The 24,083-nt window shown below is 34.5% G+C and overlaps 1 protein-coding gene across 1 annotated transcript in view; it reads left to right on the top strand.

The window, feature by feature from the left end:
• Nucleotides 1-24,083, top strand: part of GPC6 (glypican 6) — a 1,241,410-nt gene that overhangs the window by 1,083,817 nt on the left and 133,510 nt on the right. The window contains exon 5 of the mRNA XM_051984004.1: nt 22,321-22,451. Coding sequence (XP_051839964.1) covers nt 22,321-22,451 — 131 coding nt within the window. The remainder of the gene's footprint in view (nt 1-22,320; nt 22,452-24,083) is intronic.

Consider the following 24,083-nt stretch of genomic DNA (forward strand, 5'->3'; position numbering starts at 1 on the left):
AATAGGGTCGAGTAGGAGACAATACAGCCAGAGTTTTCTTAATAGGAGGAATCTGGTAAAACAGAATAAATTAACTAGAGGACAGTGATTCAGTTAGGATAGGGAAGAACACGTGATTAGCATAGATCCCTGGGTCTGGGGAGTCCATGTAGATAGAGAAGTAAAAGCACATATCCAGATCACTGAGCCAGATCTAAGTTCTGAACTGTCCTAGAAGATAAGAATAGGCTACTTTTGTGAGACCACAGAGACCATGGAAACAGAAGCCTTTAATTATCAATACCATCACCTAGACCAGGGAAGACAAGACATGCCCTTAAATCAATTTTGAAAGAAAAATTCAACTGAATATTTTAACAACAAAGTAGGAGACAAAAAAGCCCTTGGGATTTTGTGTCACAGGGGACTTTGCACTCACTTTTGAGGGATGATTACTACTAAAGGAAGGTTAGAAGACTTATAGCATCTGGTAGTTTTCTATTTTAATGAATTATTCTTGCTACCTAAATATTAGATTCATTTTTTAAGCTGCTGAAGGAATATAAGTCATGCCAGTATCTTCTAAATGTCATTGTTCTGGAACAACGACACAATGACCCTCATCCTAAGTGACCCCTCATCTTATGCCTTTGTAAGCAGAGTCCAAAGTCTGATAAGGTCAATGAAGGTAGGAAGGAAAAGGTAGGTCAGCAAGTGTCACCAATAGCTGTGTCATCTTGTTCTTAGACAGAAGTGTTTTGGTCTTTCAATGGAAAAGACTAGATTTGAAGTCAGAGGGGTTAAATCCAAGTCTAGCTTTTCCACATGTTAATTATACAATCTTGAACAAGAAATTTTTCCTATGTGGACCTCAGTTTCTTTAAAATAAGTGTTGAACTTCTTAGTTCTCTTCCAATTTTAAATGTCTATGTTTTTTGTTCAGGTCTTGTTTCCCATTACTACCAAGGAGAGACAACACATTATAGATCCTGATTCTAACAGAATAATTGAAAGCACATTCTCCTTGAGGGCTCTCCTACTCCCAGTACAAGACTACTGTCTTGTTCTCTCACTTAAAAGATCATTAGGCAGGAAGGGAAGGAGAGAGTAACAGAAACAAAGGAGAGAGCAAAACAGAGAGGGGACAGATGGGGGGGAGAGGGAGAGAGACAGACAGACAGACAGGCAGACAGACATAGAGAAAGACAGAGAGAGAGACAGAGAGACAAAGACAGAAATGGATGTATAGACAGACAGAGAAAGACAGAGACAAAAAGAGACAAAGAAATAGAGAGAGACAGAAAGAGAGAGATTGAAGGGAGAGAGAAAAAGAAAAGAGAAAGGGAGGGAGAGGAATGGAGAAAAGGGAAGAACAAAGAGAGAGGGAAAAGAACAGAGAAAAGAGAAGAAGATATAAAATGAATAGAGAGAAGAAAGACAGAGACAGAGAGCAGACTAGAGATAAAGGGATAGAGAAAAAAGAGAAGAGAGGAAGAAGAAGGAAGGGAGGGAGGAATAGAAGGAAGAAAAAAAGAAGGAAGAGAAAAATATATAATCTGAATGAGGGAAATAATAAATTCCAGCCTCGTAAATAATTTAAAAACCTATTCTCTTCCCACCTCTGTTGCTCACCTACCTGGCTCTATTTCAATCAGAAGAAGAGCATAAGTTGCTAAAAATGGTAATAAGTTAGGAGGATGTATGAGAGAAAATATATAGGGCAGCTTAAAAGGAATAAGATTGCTTTTCTTCCATAAGGTAGAAACCACTCTAAAGAAATAATCAGTAAAATAAGAGTGTAGTCACTGTAACTCTGGCACTTTAGTTAGGTGGATAGTTCAATTAATAAGATCATGGATATGGAGCTGGATGGGACCTCGGAGACTTATCTAGTCCATCTAGTCCAATACTCTTATTTTACAAATGAGCAAACTGACATCCAAAGAAATTAGGTTAAGTCACTCTAGGAAGCATTAGATGTAGGATTTGAACCTAGGTCCTCTAATTCCAGAGTTATTTCTGCCCACTATACTATGCTGCCTCTAAGAATTATATTTAAACTGAAAAAAACCATTGAGAAAAGATCATCTCTCTATATTTGCCTAACAGAAATGCAGAAAACAACTGAGCATTTATTAAAATTAATAATTGCTAGGAGTCAACTGATTTTGGCATTCCATTTTCTTATGTTGACTTACGTCCTCAAAAAAAAAAAAAAACAACCTAATCCTTTGAAAGAAAAAACAATAGAAACCTGAAAAGAGTTATTGAGAAGATCACAGAAAGGATTTTATGCCACTGAGCCTCTGCTATCGATCAGCTTTTCTCTTTTATCCCAATAATGTGGTTAGGCAAGCCAGACCAAAACAGAGAAATTGCTCTTCTCTCTCTTTGAAACTGGAATGTCAAAATAATAAATAGGTTAATCATATCAGTCATATTGATTTGGGACACCCTCGATTGTGTACCACCCTTTGGGAATGCCAAAGTGCTATTCAGGAATTACCATGTAAGTATTCAAGCACTTAGCCTGAAAAAAGACAACTTTTTCTTTCACTTTTATTTGTGGATACTGTATTCTAGGAAGTATTGAACCTTATCTGAGAAAAGATGCTAGGAGTCAACTCAGAAATTTATAGCCTGATGGCAAGCTTTTAAAAATGCAACAGGCAATCTAAGAATAAGCTTCCATATTAATAAAGAAAGCAGGTAAAAGATGAAAAGTCATTGCCACTATATTTGACACCTCCCAAGAAGTGTGCCACTGGAATAGATTGTAGGTGCCATTGTTCTTTGTAACTGAAAACACTCCTGGCCCAGGGATTGTTTCCCATGGCAACCCATCACCATCAGCAGACCCACATGATTAAGATCAAAGAGCAGAGTTTAATGGATAGATCCTATAAGAAAACTAATTTTAATCATTTATGCTACCTTCATATAGCTCCTCCTTTTGTAATATGGCAATAAAAATTCTTCTCCCTCACTATATCATGTACTCTGTAAGAAGGAAAGAATATAGAGATTTCTAAGAAGAAAATAATGTATTTTAAAAGGTACCTTTGAAATGAGATTTGGCTAACCTTTTACTTTTAGATTTGGCTAATTTATGTTGCAATTGGTTACAGTTCACTAACTTTGCCCCTTGTCACTGGTTTAAAACCATGTAAAACGGGAGCTAGAGAAAGAAAAAGTTGTATTATTTTTTCAGACTAGGTGCTTGAATACTTACATGGTAATTCCTGAATAGCACTTTGGCATTCCCAAAGGATGGTACACAATTGAGAGTGTCCCAAATCAATATGATTGATATGATTAACCTAGTTATTATTTTGACATTCCAGTTTCAAAGAGAGAGAAGAGCAAAAAAAAGATTTTTTAAAAAAAAAGGTAGTTGAAGAAGCAAAATTAGCAAATACATTGACTTAAGTCGGATCATATGTGAAATGTCCAATAGAAGGAGCTTCATTTTTTCATCTCTTCTTTGGAACCAGGATTGTTTACTTCCATTTCACTGAAGTCATTGTGCAAATAATTTTCCTAATTCTACATAGTTTTATATGTCTCCCCATACTTTTGTGAATTTATTTATCATTTTTGCACTGTGATTATATTATACTAAATTCTTGTACCATAATTTGTTGAGGCAGCTTGGTGGTACAGGAATTAGATCACTGGAATTATGAAGACCTGATTTCAAATCTGAACCCAGATACTTACTAGCTGTGTGACTTTTGGCAAGTTACTTAACTTCTATTTGCCTCAGTTTCCTCACATGTAAAATAAGAATGATATCTACCTCCTAGGGTTATAGCAAGTATAAAATGACATAATATTTGTAAAGCATTTTGCAAAACTTAAAGATCTATCTAAATGTAAGTTGTTATTGATTAGTCATTCCCTGATCCCATAAGTACATTTTTAAAAGTCCACAGAATGTAGACACAGTTAACAATAGTCTTCAGCCCTTTTGAGACTGTGTATGACCTTCAACAGCTCAACCAGTCATCCAAAAAAGGTGAAAGATTCTATCACCTCAGAGAATTAGTCCTTCCCTTTTCTGTCACCCATACTAGGTCCAATCAAAATTCTTCTCCTTTGAGACAGATACCAGAAGCATCTTCCAAATTGGTTTTGTGAAGGAGTATAAATTCATCCACGTATGTTCAGAGAATAAACCAGTCATCTGAATGAAAGGAAGAAGGAATAGTTATAGATGCTCTGTTTGAAAGAATAATATTAGCACCTTTGTAAGAAATTTTATCATTTATTCATAAAAGAATATATTACAGAACTATTCACAAAAAGCAGAGAGTGACCCATAAAAGTACCTTAATATATTTTAATTCTCTTTTCTATTCCTTTTTTTAGAAGGGTAGAGAATTCATAGACATTTTTCTATGTCTAAAAGAATTGTAAATGTATTTGTTTCTGGCAAATATATGTATTTTTTTCTTCAGCCAACTGATACATAAAGAAGTTGAAGAAGTTGGGCAGAGAGTGCAGAGTAATACTAGTAGATATGCAGCAAGTCTAGTACAAATGTTGGAGACTAAATGAAGTTTTTGTGAGCACAAATGCAAATTTATGAGACTTCCATATATATATGTATATTATAGACTAAGAGGTTTTTTAATGAGGGTTATATGTGTGTATCTTATAAATATATTTGTTGGAGATATAAATATACATATTGTATATATAAATTTGAAAATATTTCCTGCCAAGATATAAAATGCATTTATTCAATAAGTATCCAACAGTACTTCTCTGAAGAGTGCATATGTTATTCTCTAGGCTCTAACCTATTTCCAAGTAAAGCATTTCATTCTGCTTACCTAAATTTCAATACCACTCCAATACAATGGAGAATTCTTCTTCATTTCTTGACCTATCTTAGAATGTTACTCTGTCCTGAAAAATGGCTATCATGTACCACTATAAAGGTGAGTATGTACCTATGATGAGTGGGGCAATTTGGGTATGTTAAGTGCTTTGGGAGGGGAAGCACTTAAAGTACTCCTGTAAAATCATAAATTAATATTACTCAGTCAACTTTCTTTTTTTATATTGTTCAGTATAGAATTTTCAGAATGATAAGGCCTTTCCCATTTCAGTTTATTTCTATGATGTATTTGAAATGTGTCCATTTCCTAAAGGCTTTTGGGGATATAGACAGAATTTGAAAGATGCAAAAATTAAGTATAACTGAAGTGAAGTCACTGGAGAGACCATTAAAAATTCCAAGAAGAAATAATAATGATAGTATTTATAGCAACGAAGAATCTTCATTTTGCCTGGTTCCAAATGGAGAAGCAGATCCCAAATTATTTCATCCATTAGTCATAAATATTTAGTTCTGAACCACAGTATTCTGGCCTTCATAGATTGTAGGCCTACTAGTAGTTTTTTTAATCAACCCCAATGAATATTGGTATGTGGTTTTGTTTTTGTTCTTTAATTTGAAAAGTATAGCAACATATTCAGCAATTATCATAGTCATCATTGTTTATATACCCTGCCCTTTTTCTTCCAAAGAAATATCCTCCATTGGCTCTGGTAAAGGTGCTTATTCTGAGCAAAATCTCCCAATCTATCTAAAATAAGCATAATTCCTATTTTGTTTGTTGGTGTTTGCCAGTGGAATATAAATTTTTTGAGAGTGAAGACCTGACTTTTGTAATCCCAGAGTGTGGCACAGAACTTTGCATATAAAAATTGCTTAATAAGTACTATTTGAATTAAATGACAACTGAATATGTGTGTATGCACACATTTATCTATAGATATAGATATATGTATCATATATAAATATTATATGATTAAATCAAGGATTTATGTGCTGTTTTTTATGGATAAGTTGTTCACCCTAACTCTCAATACTCCATAGCTAGTTGGTTGAAAGTTTTTAGCTTAACTGTGATATGTTTTATTGATAATTCTGTAAGACAGATAAAGGCAAAGAAAATTCCAAAAGTTATCTTGCTCCGTTACTGGACTACTCCATTGTGGGAAAAAAAAATGAAGTCATCACTTCCTTAAAAGAGGATTATTTTTTAATCTAACTTTTTTCTTTGGGGGTTCATGACCTATGATATGGGCCGTATTGTCCGTTTTTCATTTTCCTTTTTGCCCAAATGGCACTAAGCACCAAAATAATAAAATATATTATTTTTTAATAATAGCGGCTCACAGACAAATAGGAGAAAAGATGTCCCATTGCTTACTGAATTGCTCACTAATCGCTCTGTTCAGACTCAGTAGGGAATTCTGAAAACCCATCTGACTTTTCATTTATTTATTTTTTATTGGTTCTGAGTAAGGTTTGTGATTCATTCCATGTAGGTCACAAGCCTTTGGACTGAAGGAACAAATGGTCTCTGGAGTGATTTGCTTTATTAACTTTTAGGGCAAAGAAGGAAGAAATAGAAGAATTGCTTACCTGCAGAATACTAGGGAAAAGTTTAGACTTTTTATATTTCAATGGCACTTTCAAATGTTACAGAATGTCACCATTAAGGAATATGAGCTTTGACAATTGTAAAATCAGAAAGACCTGAAATCCTAGTATTAATTTGAGGCACACCATATGTCCATAATATATAAACATACAAAAGTTATAAAGAGTATATAAAAAAGTTAAAAAGAGTATATAAAACAGTTCAAAGGGGCTTTGAAGTCTCTTTAATTTGTGTAGGTCAATAAAAGTAAAAATCACAGACAAGTAAGCTAAGAATAGTATTTGGCTAGATGGTCAAAGAAACAAGACAGCTATATTATGGATAGTCACCTTGGAAAAAAACATTCCACTAAAAATCCATAGAATCATAAATCTACAACTAGAAGGAACCTCAGAGGCCATTCTACTCTTTCTTTTTCATTTTACAGATGAGGAAACTGAGTCCCAGGGAAGTTGTGCCTTGCCCACACACCAAGAAAGGATTAGAGGCAGGATGTGAATCTGTATACTCTGATTATAGAATCATTGATCTTTCTATGAAGATAAGAAATTAGAAATGAATGTTGGTGCATTTGTAGCTTAGTAAACAAGTGACATATTTCATATAGAGTTTTGCAAAAAGTTGGATAATTTAGACTATATATGGAAAAAAGATTCTAGTATCTACTTTATTATATTATGTAATATATATTTATAATTTAATACAATCTAATATAATTTATTATAGTATTAAGGACTTTTGTGACCTTGAACAAATCATTCTATCTTTTGGGGCCTCATTATAAAATGAAATGCTTAAAATAAATAATATGAAAGATCTAGTCCAGCTTATAAACTGTATAATTCATCACAAAAGGGCAGACTGATATATTCATTTGAGATATTTGAATATTCTAAGCTGCAAGTGACATACAAAAATTATTTATATGAGGAAATAGCAACAAAAGGGTTATAGCTGTCAGTGTACATATCAGTATCCATCAAATTCATAATTTGTAAATCATACTCTCTATGGCTTATGATTGGATGTTTAAAATCTTCATAGTACAATAAAGCACTAAAACAATTATGTTCCCATGATGTATAATCATTATTCAAAAGAGGCCATAGGCACTGTAACTTTCTAAAGAGTCAAGTACATTCTGGCTTCTATTCTGTGCTAGGACTAGAAGAACTTTTTCTTCTGTAATTTGCATTTCCTCTTGTAAGACTGAAGCAAAATAAGCCTCTTTGTGTGCATTGGATTCAGAATTAAATTAGTTTGTATATTTGTTCTCTCCTACTCATCCTGGATTTGGTTTCAAAGTAAACAGTTATTTTCATTAAATTCATTTTCATTTGGCTTTGGTTCTTTAGTTAATGTAATTATTCTGTGTGACTGTCCCTTTTTAATTTTAGTTTCAGTTCAGATATCAATGCATTGTTTAAATTACTTTAATTGGTTTATTTACATTTTGTACTCTTCAGCTCTGGCTGAAGATAGAGCATACTTCAGCTAGTATTCCTTTAGTTGATCATAACCTTTGATAGTACTTCTACTTTAATAATTTATTTTTAAGAATCTTTAAAAGGTAAGCAAAGTGACAAGAATTACCATTAATTTGATGTTTAGTGAATGAGAACAAATTGCAAGGGAAGAAGAAGTGGTGACGAACAAACAAAAATGGCATTCATCAAGGTTCATGGCAAACCTGGAATCTTAAGATAGTTGGAACTACTTTGCTTAGGTTCAAGTCATAAAATGATTTCATATTTTTTGGGATTCATAACAAAAATTACTTACATTTTTAATCTTTGACTTAAAGGAACTGGGAACATTCTTTTAAAGTTTAGAAATTCATAAGATTCTGAATTTTCATAAGTCACTAAATTCTTCAGATATAGTGTAACCTTTCAAGGTTCATAAAGATGTATTTTTTCTATTTAGCTCATCATTAGGGAATCTTTTGTATGTTCACCTAGTGTAGTGGAAAAAAAGATGTAATGGACAATCGAATAAGAAAATCTGGATTTGAGTTCCCACTTGGGAACTTGCTAGCACTGTGACCATTATCAAGTTAATCTTTTTGAGCTGTAATTTCCTCATCCATTAACAGAAGATATTAAAACTTATACCACCCCCGCATAGGATTTTTGTGAGAAATATGCTACATAAAGAGAAATTGGCCTGGATATACTGGTAACCATGTCTCAGATACTGCTACCAACGAGTTTTAGCTTGGAGATACAAAGGAAGACACAAAAAGTTAAATAACAATCTGACACAGTATTGGATCAGTACCACTTGGCTGAGGCCACAGGATGGTGACCTGAGCCAGTCCCTGTCCTTTACCTGCCATTATGGCTTGCCCTAGATTCATTACTCTTGGATGACCTGGTTTCTGTAAAGGGGAATTACATTTTCCCCACTACTTCATTCCATTCCCCACTTTGGATTCCAAATAAAATTGCTACTTATAGAGTTGCTAATTATATAAATGTATGGGCTCAAAATCTAGGATTTTCCCCAGCAAAAGAGGACAAATGAAAAGGTACCCAATATAGAAAAATGATTCCAGTAACAAGCAACTTATTCCAACACAGAAAAGTTTCACTAAGCAATAAAAAAAAAAAAAACAGAATGATTAAAACAGAATCCAATACCATATATGTATCTGCCATTTTTTAAATTTTAAGTTTAAGTAGTTGGGAAACATTTAATATGAAAACCATTTGGGATACAGTTTCATGTAAGACTGCTAATTAGCTGTTTTATATTTTACCTCCACTAAACACACTGATCAAACACCAAGCAGGATCCTCTTTCCAATGGCCTCAATTTCTCTCTGACAGTGACTCTCTCTCACTACTATTGTACCTGCAACCTCTTCAGTAGCTATTGCTATTTCTGGACATCACTTGTAGGCCTTCCAGGACTTTTTGATCATTGTAAGGTCAATGCTAAAGGAAGAAAACACCCAAGAGAGGCAAAGATATCCAGGGCCCTGGCAAAAGTCTAACTAGCTGAATGAATGCTTCAGATGAATAGCAGTGGCCTCTACTGCTAATAAGCTAAGGTAGAGTTAGTTGCCTTCTCCACCCCTGGTGGAAATTATACCCTTCTGCATAGAGTAGGGAAGTCAAGAGGGCCACCATCAGAAAACTACCTTTTCTTCTACCTGCTGTGGCACCCAGTGTCATCAGCTCTTTTATAATTCAACAGCCAATTGATGGGGATTCAACCCAGAAACCAATCATATATAACTGGACATAAGCAAGGGGTACTTAGCAAATATAAATTTCTCCTCAGTTTGCCTAGTACTGGCAGAGAGCATCTATAAATATTCTAAAGGTAGTGGTGAAGGGAGAAAGTGAGAGAGTACATGTTCCGAAGTAGAATATTTCCTGTTTGGATATCTCTCCTCTACAGATGAATTAAAGATCAGTATAACAGGAAAAAATGTCATTAGGCATTAGGAGAAATTGAAAAATGATCAGTTTATACAATAAATGCTAAGGGTTTAGAGAGGGATTGATAACTATGCTATACTATAATTGATAAAGATTCATAAAAGAAGGCAACATCTCACTTTTATATTTGTATCCTCCGAATCTTGCAGAGTTTGTAAGTAGGGATAAAATGTGTTGATTCATTATAGGAAACCTTTATTTATGTGTGTATGCTGCATTGTCAAGGTTATATTTTAATCATCTTGGGGACAAGGTCCAATTATAACTGATATTTTTATTACTCATACAGCCTAGAACAGTGATAGATTTTTGCTGAATTGGATTAAATTGGGATTGAGCTGATTTTGAAGAAAAAGTAAGATGTAGGTAATAGGAGGGGAAGGGTCGCTGATAATGGCATGAACCAAAGCCTGGGGGGTGGAAACAAGAGATTCTATCTTTTACACTAGATTCACTACAATCCAAAGAAGTCAATTATCTCACTGTTTCTAAGACACAGCCAAAAGAGAACTCTCTGGTCTCAGATTCAGCTCTTTTTAACTGTCCAGAAAGTCTCTTTCTACTCATCACTTCAAAAGGTAGACTTCTATATCCTAAACCAACAAGAACACTTAGGAGTAATGATGCTACTTAAACTCTTTCTCGAGGTAGATTTTAAGCATATAGAGTTCCTATCTCCTTGAGCTTTGTTATCTGCACTGCCCACATCATATATTGGCTCTGCTGCTTAGTTTAGCTTCTTCATAGGCTAATATTGTCCATTTAGGTTTCTGTGTGTGATAATCAAAGAAAATCCCCCTCTATTGGATGTGAATCTATTTTTTTAGAGGGCATTCAGCTGTACCTGTTTCAACCTTTTTTCCTTTGTCCACCATACATAGCTTTAAATGTATGTATAATATATATACATACATAAAAACAACAAAACAACATATGTATACATTTTTTGCAAATTAAGGAAATATACCCTCCTTAAAAAAAAAAAAAAAGCATTTTCATGGAAGAGAAAATAGACCAGATTAATTAAAGGAAAGAGATTTAAAAGGTCAAATGGGACCAGCTTGTGGAAAGCTTTAACAAATAATAGGCTATAGAATTTGGACTTGATCTTACAGGGAATGGCACAATCAGAGTGATGATTTACCAAGTCTGAGTTTAGAGTGGTAGGATGGTTATAGGACTAAAAATTATTACTATAAATGGAGAAAAGAAGACGAGAAGTCTTAAGACTTAAAAGAAAGATAATCACTTTCTTCAAGTATTTGAAAGCTTTTCGTGTGAAACAGAAGATGGTCTTATTCTTGTTGGCTCCAGAGAGTGGGATTAGGACTAAGAGTGCAAGTTATAAGGAGGCTGGCATCTGTTCAGTATAAGGAAAGACTAAGCTATTAAAAAAAAAAAAAAAAAAGGAATGGGATGTCTCATTAGAGAGTACGTTCCCAGAAAGTTGCTGCTTTTAAGAGGAGACTGTATAATCACTTGTCAGAGATGTCACAAAGGAAGTTTATGCTTCAGATAGAAGAGGTTGGAATAGATGACCTTTATGATTCTTTCCAACTTGGAGATTTTATGGTTCTAAGATTCTGTGACAATGAATCTAGTTAATGGCTCAGTGCTCAAATAGTATAAGTTAAAAAATAAACAATTAAAGACGATTTTCCATGGAGGCTCAAAACTTCACTGAACTTAACAGCTCACTTCATCAAAAATATTTTTTCATGGATATGTTACTGTATCTTATTGTTACCATTCCGACTAGATGATAAATCTGGGAGAAGCTAAATGGAACAAACATGAAAATATAATTGTAAACAACTGAATCAGATCATTATAACTGTTAAGAAGATTCAAGATATTAGGGAAAAGATTTATCAAAAAAGATAATTATTTGTTTCTCAAAGAGATTTTACAGTTTTAAAAGCATATTCGACAGAAATCCTCCAAATAGCAATCCTTCCAGTTCAATTAAAATAGAATTCAGTTTTAAACATTCATTTTATTTGCAATCTCCCAAGCACACATTAGTGTATGAACATATCATAGTCCTATCCTATTATAGAAATATCTTAATATATTCATTTTCTGCATATCTTTCCCTAATGTTTTCAAGCATGACCAATAGATCTTTCTCTGGACCCTATCATTTCATCAAGCTTCTGTCCTATATCTCTCCTCCCTCTTAGCCAAACTATTAGAAAAGTCTTTTTCTACTAATTACCCCCTCTAGACATCTTCCTCCTTTGTATTGCTATGCTCCACTTTCTACCTCCAGGCACTCATACTCATATTCTGTACCCTTATGATCCTGAATGCTGAGGGTTCATCTTATCTAGTCAGACTCAGGTATGCCAAACAGCTCTCTCCTAATTCTCATGCTATGCCGCCAATCAAATAAATCGCCCCCTTTCCACCTCTTCCTGTGGTACAGGGACAGTGAGCCTGTGATTTCACTGGCATAGGGAAGAAACTCTCTATACCAATGTTGCTCAATACCTCCCTCTCCCTCTCCCTTTTCTTGTTTCTCTCCCTCTCCCTGTCGCTCTTTTTCTTCCTCTTCCTCTGTTTCTCCCTCTCCCTCAGTCTCTCCCTCTCCCTCAGTCTCTCTGTCTCTCTCTCTTCCCCCCTCCCTCTCTTTCTCTTCCTCTCCTTCTCCCTCTTTTTCTTCCTCTTCCTCTCCTTCTGTTTCTCCCTCTCCTTCAGTCTCTCCATCTCTCTCTTCCCCCTCTCCCTCTCCCTCTTTTTCTTCCTCTTCCTCTCCCTCTATTTCTCCCTCTCCCTCAGTCTCTCCAACTCTCTCTCTCCCCTCTCCCTCTCTCTCTCATCCTCTCCCTCCATGTGACCACATGGTACAGGGCCAGAAATCACCAAAGACATGAAGCACAAATCCACATTTCAGAACCTGAGGAAAACTGCCAACTGCCATATCTTAGTTCCAATTGTATCCTTATACCACCATACATATTCAATGCTTGTCTGTTTTTCTAGGTTCTCCTTCAGACTTTCATTTTCACTCTATATTCTGTCTTGCATTACAGTTATTTATGAACATACATTATGTCTTTTCATAACAGTACAAGGTTTGTGAGGCAAGAATTTCTTACCCATCTTTGTAACTAAATGTCCGCTGTATAGGTGTTCATCATTAAATTATGGTAAATACTCACTGTTTCAGGGTCATAGAGATAAAAAAATAAAACACGTAGATAGAATAGTAGATCTGGAATCAGGAAGGCTTGAATTCAAATGGAACCTCAGACACTTAGTAATTGTGTGACACCAAACTAGTCACTTAACCCCTGCCTCAGTTTTCCCATCTATAAAATGAAAATAATAATAGCTCTATCCAACTTCCCAAGGATTTTGTGAAGATAGGAGGAGATATTTATAAAGTGCTTTATGAACTTTAAAGTACTATATTATTATTAACTATTATCATTATTTTTATCTTAGTTCATTTATATTTTAAATATGTACCTTGAAATACTAGAATTGTTTGAACCATTTTTGCCACAAACTATGTTTATTTTGTGCTCTTAAGAATAAATTTTCCAGACTTTTTTTTTGTCTTTTCTCACTAGAGGAAATCTATTAAATGAATGTGACTGTGTTCTTAAGAGATAATAGGTGAATAAGGTTAGCTTCTGAAGATAAGACCAAATTAGGGTCTCTGACATAATGACATGCTAATAAAAGGGGAAGATTCAAAAAAAGCATTTTTTTTATTATTTAAAAAAGATGGTTATTGGGAAAAATTCTGAATAAGTAACCAATATTTGGAGAGCTCATTTTTTAAAGGTAAGCTATATATTTTTAATATGAATGCTGTTAAGTATTGTGTACTTTTTTTTCTTTGCTAGAATTTGCTTCAAAGGAATATATATATACACACACATATATATACATATATTATATATATTCATACACATACATATATATATTGTGTATGTATATGTGTATATGCACACATACACACATATATAAGAATTTATTAAAAATCATCCAATATTTTGTACAACAGCAGCCATGGAGACAGGAGTTCAAGTTCTTCTTATAGTTATATAAACATGGATAAATCACTGAATAGCTATGTTCCACGCAGTTCTCTAAGAGTCTAAATTGTAAATGATTTGGACAGTTTCCAAAGCTGGAGATCCTTGTTCAGGTGAAATGTTGATAGACCCACAAAACAACAAAAAGATTTGTTGTTATTTGATTGCTTTGTATATGCTTGTCTCAATTTGTCTGTCTCCTTGCCCTCTTTCCAACCCCCATCCAACTATGCAGTGTTGAGAGCTGGGATTTTAACATATATCTCTTGTATATACTTCACAGTGCTATCCAACATTTGGCATACAATAAACACTCAGTGAATATTTATTGAATTAAATTGATTTTAATTTTCAAGTTTCTTTCCACCCTCTAGCTCCCTGATTAACTTCTCATTAAGAATAAAATGGGCTTATCTTTTGAAGTCTCTGGAAAACCCTTCTGAAAATCATTATCTTGTGACTAGTAGGCAGCATTGTAGGAAATTATTTTGGCTTTAACTTTCCTTTTTTCAAAAGGAAAAATTTATAATATAGATATGATCACTTGGAACCAGACTTCATGTTACATTATAAGAGAGTATAAGCATTCAGGGATTCCCTATAGAAGGTCAGCTTTCAACTCAATTTTTATCAAGTGATGGCATATTAACAGCTTCTTTCCTGTGCCACAGGCTTTTATAAGGTCAAATATTTCAAGAAAATTCTAAATTACTTCTCTCTACCAATTTAAGTATATATACATTCATACATATGTCTTAAGAAAAGGTGTAGTATCTTCCTGGGGGCATCCCAAGAAAGTGAGCAATATATTTTAATAAGATGTAAATTTAACTATCGGTTTAAAAGCTTAAATTCTTTCTGGGTATACTCTTCAGTCAGCATTTTCTTCTTTCTTGACACTAGTTTGTCCCTGCAATGGTTTATCATAATTTCTTAACTGATAGAACCATAGATTTAAAACCTAAAGAGACTCTAGGGGCCACCAGGCCCAATCCTTTCATTTTACAGAGGAGGAACTGAAGCCTGGAGACATGAAATAGCTTGCCCAATGCTGTAGAGGGAATATGTAGAACAACTGGGATTTAAACCCCATGTCCTTTTAACTTTAAATCAAGATTTCTTTTTTGTTGTACCAGGCTTCTTCTTAAATTTATTTACTATTATCTCTGAAAAACAAAACAAATCTCTGAAAAACCTAAAACACATGGTCCACTCGTGAGTGAATAACTGACTAGAATTCTAGAAATTGAATCAATAAGAAGGGGAGGAGAATTCATAACTAAATATTTTGTTAACTATAATGAGTTGGCAAGAGAATAGTCAAGAGGACTTGAGTTCAAATATACCTTCAGACACTGCTGATTTATATGACTCCGAGCAAGTCACATAATTTCTGCCTACTTGAGTTTGCTCAACTGTAAAATGACACTAATAGCATCTGTCTCCCAGGGTTGTTGTGAGATCAAATGAGTTAACATATGTAAATATTTTGCAAACCTTAAAGCCACATATAAGTGCTGTATTATTATTATTATTATCATTATTATTATCATATGGAATTAGTTTACCTAGATTTGAATCTCTTTGGGGCAACTCACTTACTATGTGACTCTGAGCAAGTTATTTAATCTCTCTGAATTTTGACGTCCTTGTCCATCAAATAGGGATAATAATAGTAGTCTTGCCTACTTCACAAGATTGTTGTGATAAATGGTTTTCTGAACCTTAAAGTGCCATAAAAATGCAAATTATAATTGTTAGTATAAATTCTGTAATTGTTACTATCAGATCTGTAACAACCAGCATTTATATATGGCTTTTAAGATTTGTAAAACAATTTACAAATATTATATCATATTCTCCTCACCTGCCAAGAGAGAGGTAGATACTCTTATTCCCATTTTATAGATGAGGAAACTAAGGCTAAAATGTTAAATGTCACAAGGCTAGAATCTCTAATTGTGTTTGAATTTAGGTCTTCCTGACTCCAGATCTAGCACAAATTTAAGGAGGGGCAAGAAGGATGAAAAGCAAATTTAAAATGTAAAAAAAAATTAAGAGGTTGAAGTTTATACTTGAATATACTATATTCTTAATAGTAGATTTTTCATATATCCACGACTAATATTTAGAAAGCTAGAAATAGCTTTCATAGTTTTGATGTATGAATGGAACTGTGGTCTCATCTATGTGAATATTCCCTCCAGTAGTACATTGGGCAAACTATATCTATATCTTCTCATCTTATATGCCCTTGTCTATTTGTTCCTTTAAATTTTCCACAATTAGATTTCATGAATAAAGGGGCAAATAAATGGCACAGTGGATAGACCATCAGCCCTGGACTCAGGAGATCCTGAGTTCAAATCCAGCCTCAGACACTTAACACTTAACTAAGCATGTGACCTTGGATAGTTAACCTTTAACTAGCTGAATGATCTTGGTTAAGTCACTTAATCCCAATTGTCTCATAGGGGGGAAAAGTACATGAATATCAATGGTATTTAATTATATGATTAAACAAGATAAATGATCTTCATCCTCAAATTTTTAAATTGTATTTGTATATTTGAGCATTTACCCACCATAATGTATCTATTTATTTATAGATTATATACTTTCACTATTGCCATAATGATCAAGCATGTCATAAAACATGAAAAAATAGACATTTTTAAAGAATGAAAAAAAAATTTAAAATTTGGTCCTAGTGAGCCACTGAAATTTGAGTAGGAAACTGATATGGTCAGGGAGGAAGAGATGAATATAGTGAGGACAAGCAATTTGTCCAATAGCACCAATACAGCTGTACCATACACCAAAACAATAAGCTTTAATTGCCCTGATGCCCATCTCAAAAGAGAAGAATTTGAAAACTTTCATAGTAATGGGAAGGAGTGGAGTGGAGATAAGGTAAGATATAGTTGTCTTGAAGACAAACCCTCATTGGCTGTCATTGGTCACTGGGCATGGTAAAATGTGGTTCATTTTCTCTAATCCTGATTGGATGATTCCACTCCTTGGAATCAGATCACAATCCCTTAGAAATCAAGCTATTGGGGGCAGATAGGTAACACAGTGGATAGAGCACCAGCTCTGAAGTCAGAAGGACCTGAGTTCAAATGTGACCTCAGACACTAACACTTGCTAGCTGTATGACTCTGGGCAAGTCACTTAACCCCAATTGCCTTAGTAAAAAAATAAAAGTCAAGCTACACACAGCCCTGACTTTGGAGGTAATTGAACTAAATCACACTTTCCTTTCTATTGTGCATTTTAACAGTGATAAATAATACCCAATTAACAAAAAAAAAAAGACATAAGATGGTCCAAACTATCTTAAAATAATCTTAAAGTATGTGATTTGATTTAAAAGAGGAAAATAGCTGTTAAATATATACTTGGAAAATTCAGTTGATAGCACTGTGCAAGATTTACATGTAAGATAAAATGAGCAATTTTCTGGTAAATGCTAACATTTAGACTCATATTAAAACAGCATTTGATGAACTGTAGCTCTTTAATGAACATATGCTGAATAAATCAGCATATCAGTTATTTATTTTGTTGTTGTTCACTTGTTTCAGCCATGTCCAATGCTTTATGACTCTCTTTGGGTTTTTTTGGGCAAAACAGGAGTGGTTTGTCATTATCTTGTCCAGATCATTTTATAGATAGGGAAAGGAGGCAAATGGGATTAAGTGATTTACCCGAGTCACCCCCAGCTATTAAGTATCTAAGATTAGATTTGAGGTGACTCTTCCTGACTTTAAGTCTAGCATTCTATCCATTGTGCCACCTAGTTTCCCCATCAGTTATTTTTACCTTGTTGTCTGGGAATAGGTCTTGCTCAGATGGAAAGGTAGGAGAATCTGGGGAACTTGAAGAATGGAAAGAGAATCCAAATGGAAGAGGCAAGGCTTGGATAGACAAACTGGGAAACTAGAAGAGAAATTTCATTTAATTCACACTTCACTTGGGTCTCTTATTAAAGGCATGCAAATTACCCAAGCAGTCCCATACTAGAAGGTGAGGACTTGGAAACATGGCATGTTCCACATCGTGATCGCTCAATAAATGTCTATTGATAATGAAAAAAAAGGCCCCTTCTTTGATTAGAGATTTTACTATTGATTTGGCAAAGAATAAAAGGGCTTTTTCTGAAATTTATGTAGTGGAGTCTAGAATGTAACATTATGGCCTTGATTGAATTCATGTGATCCAGATTACAAAGACATTTAAAATGCCTGCTATAAAATATCTATAATAAAATAACCTGCCTTCAATTGCCATGAATATAAAATTATTATATACTTTTAGTTTTTCAGTACAAACTATATCTACAATGATGTTCCATAAGTGTATAGGTTCTATTCACTCACTAAACAAATATTCATTAAGTACCTATTATATGTATGTATTAGATATGTTTTTAGTTATCATTGATTATTTCCTATTTATTCTCTTAAAATGTTGTTGGGGTTTTTTGTTGACATTTGTTTTCTCTAAAACTTTCTGGGAATAATTTTCTTAGCAAAAGATACTAGTCCAGAGCCTTCTGTTTACTTGTCATTATTTACTCTTAATCAAAAAGCCTGCTAGAAAGGCCTACGGTTAAGAGGGGATTTTTGCGATAATTAGACAAAATAGATCTTGTAAATCCCAGTAGAAACAATACAGCTTTCAGGCAATGTTTAGCAGCATTTGAAAAGCTTAGAGAAGAAAATGTCTTTAAGATCTATATGCCATGGTAAAATCCACTGTTTATCCCCTGTCACTGGTGCAAGGAAATAAGATCATTAAGTTCAGGGAATATTGCTATTTTAATTATAAAATCCTTTTGTAGAAAACATATATCTTCATCTTTTGATGCACAATCTTTACCTAAGGTTTATTTGTGTTCCTTCTTTATAAGAGACAATACTGTAAATGCATAGAGGAGAAATTTATCCATGATTCCATTTATACTCATGAGAATAGAATAACCTAAGAATAGCAAATATAATCATAGTCTCACTGAAGATGTAAAGGCATGATTTGCTTTCAACCGTGTATATGCTGTAAACTTCCACCAGGATTTACAAAAGCTAACATGATTTGTAAAGTCTCCAATTCATTCATTCATCTATTCATTCAGTGACCCTTAACTTCCTACCATGTGCTTGAAGCGTAATGCCAGTTCAAGAATGACCTCCTCTGCCCACTGAGCCACCTAGCTGCCACCAAACAGCAGTTAAGTGACTTGCCTAGGATCATACCATTGTCAAATTTAAACTCAGATCTTCCTGATTATAGCCCCAACCTTCTATCCACTGAGCTACCTAGCTGCCTCAATATAAAATATCTTTTCAAAGAAGCCACTTATCTCAGATTGCTTCGTGTCAAACTATTCTGTGCCTCTCAACAGCTGTGGAAGGTTGTTTAATAATGTGCCTTGCTTGTACATGTCAAAACACCACATGTGATGAAAACCAAATTAGATCTCTTCATACTCCTATGAACTACATCTCATGACAGTGCTTTACAGTATGTACTAAAGAAAATTAGCATTTTAATAGATCAAGATCTTTGATGTCCACAAGCTCAGAGTCTAGTGAAGGGGTCGGCAACCTATTGCACATGGCAAAGATGGGACATGGACCGATTTTCAGCAACAGATGTACTGATTGTCACTATGCTCTTACCTCCCACCATTTGTGAGAATTTTCTCATGACTGCTTACAAGAATTTCCCACCCTTTTCCTGGCTTTTAATTCTAATAAATGTTACTGTTGCTATTGGAAAAGTTATTGTTTACCCTTTGTTCTTGTAGAGGAGGACCATGACATCAGGGAAGTGATGCTGTGACATGCAAGTGAATTGGATTTAAGTGAGGGAGGGCTGGGTTCCCCTCCAGAGCTATTGAGGCTGGTAGCAAGATCCAGATCAACACAACTTGAAATAGTCCTGGATAAAATGAGAGAACTTGGCCTTTTTTAAGCTAAAGTTTTCAGAATGTCTCAGTTTGACTGAATTTCCTCTAAGTTAATCAACTCCCCTTTGTCTCTACTTAGCATCCTCATAATTACCCCAAATAATATACCCATCCCTAGCTATTATTTCTATATGTTTTAATTTTCTATTAAAATACAAGTTGTTAAAGAACAAGAACTATCTGTAATTAGTATTTATATCCTTAGCTCTTAGTATAGTGATTTTATTCCATTAATTTTCAAGAGGCATTAAATAGTAGATATATAAAGAACCTTTGAGATCCAGTAAAACTCTTCAATTTTACAGATAAATAGACAAACTAAGAGCCTGAGGCTCAGCTCCAAATTTACATAGCTAGCCAAGTTCTCTGACTTCCAATCCAGGTCTCCCTTCACTACACTAGTACCTCCTCATGTCTCGCCTACCACAAGAGTGGTATGTCACCAGATGGATAGAGCAGAATCCGGAAGCTATTCAGATATGCCTCAGCAGGGCTGGTGCTTAGAAAGTTTCATCTTGGAGTAAGGTGTATGGTCAGGCAAGTGGAGTAAAGCATTAGGTGCAACAGGTAAATATTTAGGCATTTGCCCTTATGAAGTTCAGAGATAGACATGAAATAGGTTCTCTAGCAAAGGGACAAAACACAAGAGTTCAAGTAATATGGTGAACAGTTCCTGGAAGAAGTTCAGGCAGACAATTAACATCAGGGAGATCTCTCAGCAAGAACTCATTGGAGCCAGTTCCAACCTCTTGGCTGAGCCAATGGTTAAACTTTCATTCTAAGTGTTTACAATTCAGGAATCAGCAAATGCTAAAAGTCAGAGATTGTTTTTTTTGTTTTGTGCCTTTCTAGAACAGAAAGTGGTAGAGAAAATGTTAATAATTAAAATTAAATGTTAATGTATGTCAATAATAGATTTTTTTTTCTGGAGAGCAGGTAAATGGTAGGGAGCTAATGAGAAGATGATGATTTGGGGAAAAGTGAAAAAGTGCAAAAGACTCATGAGAACAAGGTGGGGTTCCAGTCCCAGAAGCACTGAAATAAAATTGCCCAAAGAATAAGGCAAGAAATTTAGTTCCTAGATATGGGATGGAACAATTGGTAATAATGGTCCATGAACTTAGTTCCACTGACTTTTGTGATTCTACTAGTAGTCTACTAGGACAAGACAACTAGGTTAAAGTGCAACTTGATGCTAAGTTATGATTACATGGGTCTTTATATTTATCTATGCTTGAGACCCCAAGGGAAAACTAAGTGGTCTCAGCTTTGGTTATTGAACAGTCAAATCTTCCTAAATCAAGTTCAGTATTCTATTCAGAATATCACACTGCCTCAGGACACTGGATCTTGATCTATGCTTTATTCAACAATGTATGTTGAATAAAGTTTCAACTTTACAAAATTTCAAACTTTACAAAAATTAGTTCAGCATTGTAGGGAACTTCAGGTATGGAAACATTTTATATTGTTGGGGGCCTGCAGCTCTTTATAGTTTTGGACAGTGATCTGGGGCACTAAGAGGTTAAATAACTTACCCAGGGAGACTCAATATGTCAGAAACAGGATTTGAACCAAAATTATCTTGACTACATTGGCCTCTAACCACCGTTCCACACTATTTCTCATTTCTATTTGTCTTTTTCATGTGGTACATTTAGGAAGCAGGGAGCCAGAAAGGTGGTATCTGTAAACACAAAGCAATTTAGCCGAATTATTTTTCAAAGTTGCTTTAACTTAAGTTCAGTTGTACAATGCCAGGGTTAGGTTTGGGGGGAGGGAGTTGAGTAGTTTTTTGGACTACCTGAAACCAGGCTACAAATATACATAGTAGCTAACATTTTTATAACACTTTAAAATTTACAAAACAGATATTAGTTTTATAAATATTAGCTTATTTTATCCTGACAACTGTGGGAGGTAAGTACTCATCTCACTACACAGATAAAAGGACCAAGGTAGACTGGGATTAAGTGACTTGCCCAAGAAAAATGACTGAGACTAAATTTTAATTCAAGTCTCCCTGAATTCAGGCCCAGCAGTCTATCCACTATTCTACTTAGCTACCCAATGAGAATGTGAATGAGGTTTACTTTTTTTCAGTCAGTTGTCTTGACACTGTTTAGCCAGAACTAAAAGATATATCAGCTTGGTATAGAGAAAGGAGATGGGGTTTTGGAGAGAGTGGACAAAGTTCAAGTCCTTATTATGTTTTTTACTAGCTATTTGACCTCAAGTAGTTTTCTCTGGCTTTCCTACCTGTAAGATAAGAAGAAAGCTCTCCACTTTCCTATTCTTCTATTCCAGAGGGCTACTATGAGAAAGATGCTTGGTAAACTTAACATCCTCACTCAGCTGGAAGGTAATATTCCTATTCCTTAAGAGCTTGTTATTTTGTGTTTTGACAGATGCCATGCTTTTGGTAGCAGAGAGGCTAGAGGGGCCATTCAACATCGAATCAGTAATGGATCCTATCGATGTCAAGATTTCTGAAGCCATCATGAACATGCAAGAAAACAGCATGCAAGTATCAGCAAAGGTCAGTTACTTATGTACTATAACTTAAAAACGAAATAAATCGGTAGGACTGCAATCTAAGAGCCAATCATTGTAAATGTTATTACTTTGTCAGTTTTTTTTTCCTGTCCAACTGAAAATTAATAAAAACTCCCAACAAAATGGCATCGAGATGAGTAGTAATCTTTTAGTTCACAACCACTCAATCATGAAGAAAATTATTGGCTGCTAGAAAGTTTCAGAAAGCCAAAGCATGTTGACTAATGGTTCACAGTTGTGAGGAGTTTTGGCAGAGCTAAGGTTTTTTTTGTATCAGAAATGTCTCCACATGCTTACCCTATTTCTCTCTCCAGTAACTTCTAATTATGTCTTCAGCTGGGAGATCTGGGCAGAGATGCTTCATGTTAAGTGTAAATAATTAAACATCCCTGCTAAGGTTCGAGTTGTGACTACAGGTGTACCTCATTTAATAGAACTTGTGGGAACAAGGCTTCTTTATACAAAATCAGCCATATAAAACTAAACTAAACAAAACCAAACCTCTGAATACATAATATGAAGCAGGAGTTGGCAGCTAAATGGGAGAAGAAATAAAATCGACTCAGGGCACAGCTCCTATTTGTCTCCACCCAGTTGCAGATAAGTAGGGCCAAGTATAGAGAACTTATAAAGCTTATGAAATGTCCCCAATTTCCTCTTTCAAGACCCCTTTTCCATGTTTATTAACAAATTCCTTCCCCCACTAAGACTCTACCACATTCCCAGAATTAAAATATGGAATGAGTTTCTTTGTCAATCATTTATGTTAACTGATACCCATTCACACCAAAAATTCATCTCCAACAGGTAGTGCCATTTTAAAGTTTCTGTCCCTAATTTTTGAATGAAAAACATTTAATCTTGTTCAAAGAATCTTAAGACATCAGCATACAGGTACAATCCCTATATCCCAAAGCAACTGCACCTGGTTCAATCAGTTGAGGAGGGGGTCTAGAGAGACTTATGGAATATGGGGGTTAAAACAGAAGAAAAAGTCTATAAAATCCCAGCTTAAATAGCCTCTACCTAGTTCCACAGAGAAAAGCCCATTCATCCTTATTGCGTGTTAGGCCATCCTGCCTCTAGTATACCAAGATCTATCACACTAATTTTTTACTAGCTGTTCATCCAAGAATAAAATAATCAAAAGACAAAAAAATTTAAACTCTTTCTTTATGCCAGGCACTGTGCAAAACAGTAAAATTTCATATTTAAGAAACCCTGTTATTAAAATTCAAAATTCAACACATGGTGATTTTTTTGTTCTAAGGTTTATAACCCTGAATTTTATATTTTATTATTCTGCAGAAATCAATAATTCAGAATTATATTCTTTTTCTTCATTTGTTGCTTATATGATCATAAAGCATAATTTTTTTAAAGAATTAAACATGATGGTTTACCTCCCAACTGAACGTAGTAAGTCATCCTCAACTTTCTACTCATTTGATAAGATAGAAACTTTCTATTTTGAGGGGGAAAAAAAGCCATTTTATCTAAATCACAGAAATATTCTATATAGAGGTTGGAAATGCCCTTTAATTTTGGACATATTTAAATGTACTCCCTATATAAGCTATGACGATATTAATTATTAGCTTAAATCAAAATTTTA

The sequence above is a fragment of the Antechinus flavipes genome, chromosome 3 (genome assembly GCF_016432865.1).
Source record: "Antechinus flavipes isolate AdamAnt ecotype Samford, QLD, Australia chromosome 3, AdamAnt_v2, whole genome shotgun sequence".
NCBI classification, from domain to species: domain Eukaryota; kingdom Metazoa; phylum Chordata; class Mammalia; order Dasyuromorphia; family Dasyuridae; genus Antechinus; species Antechinus flavipes.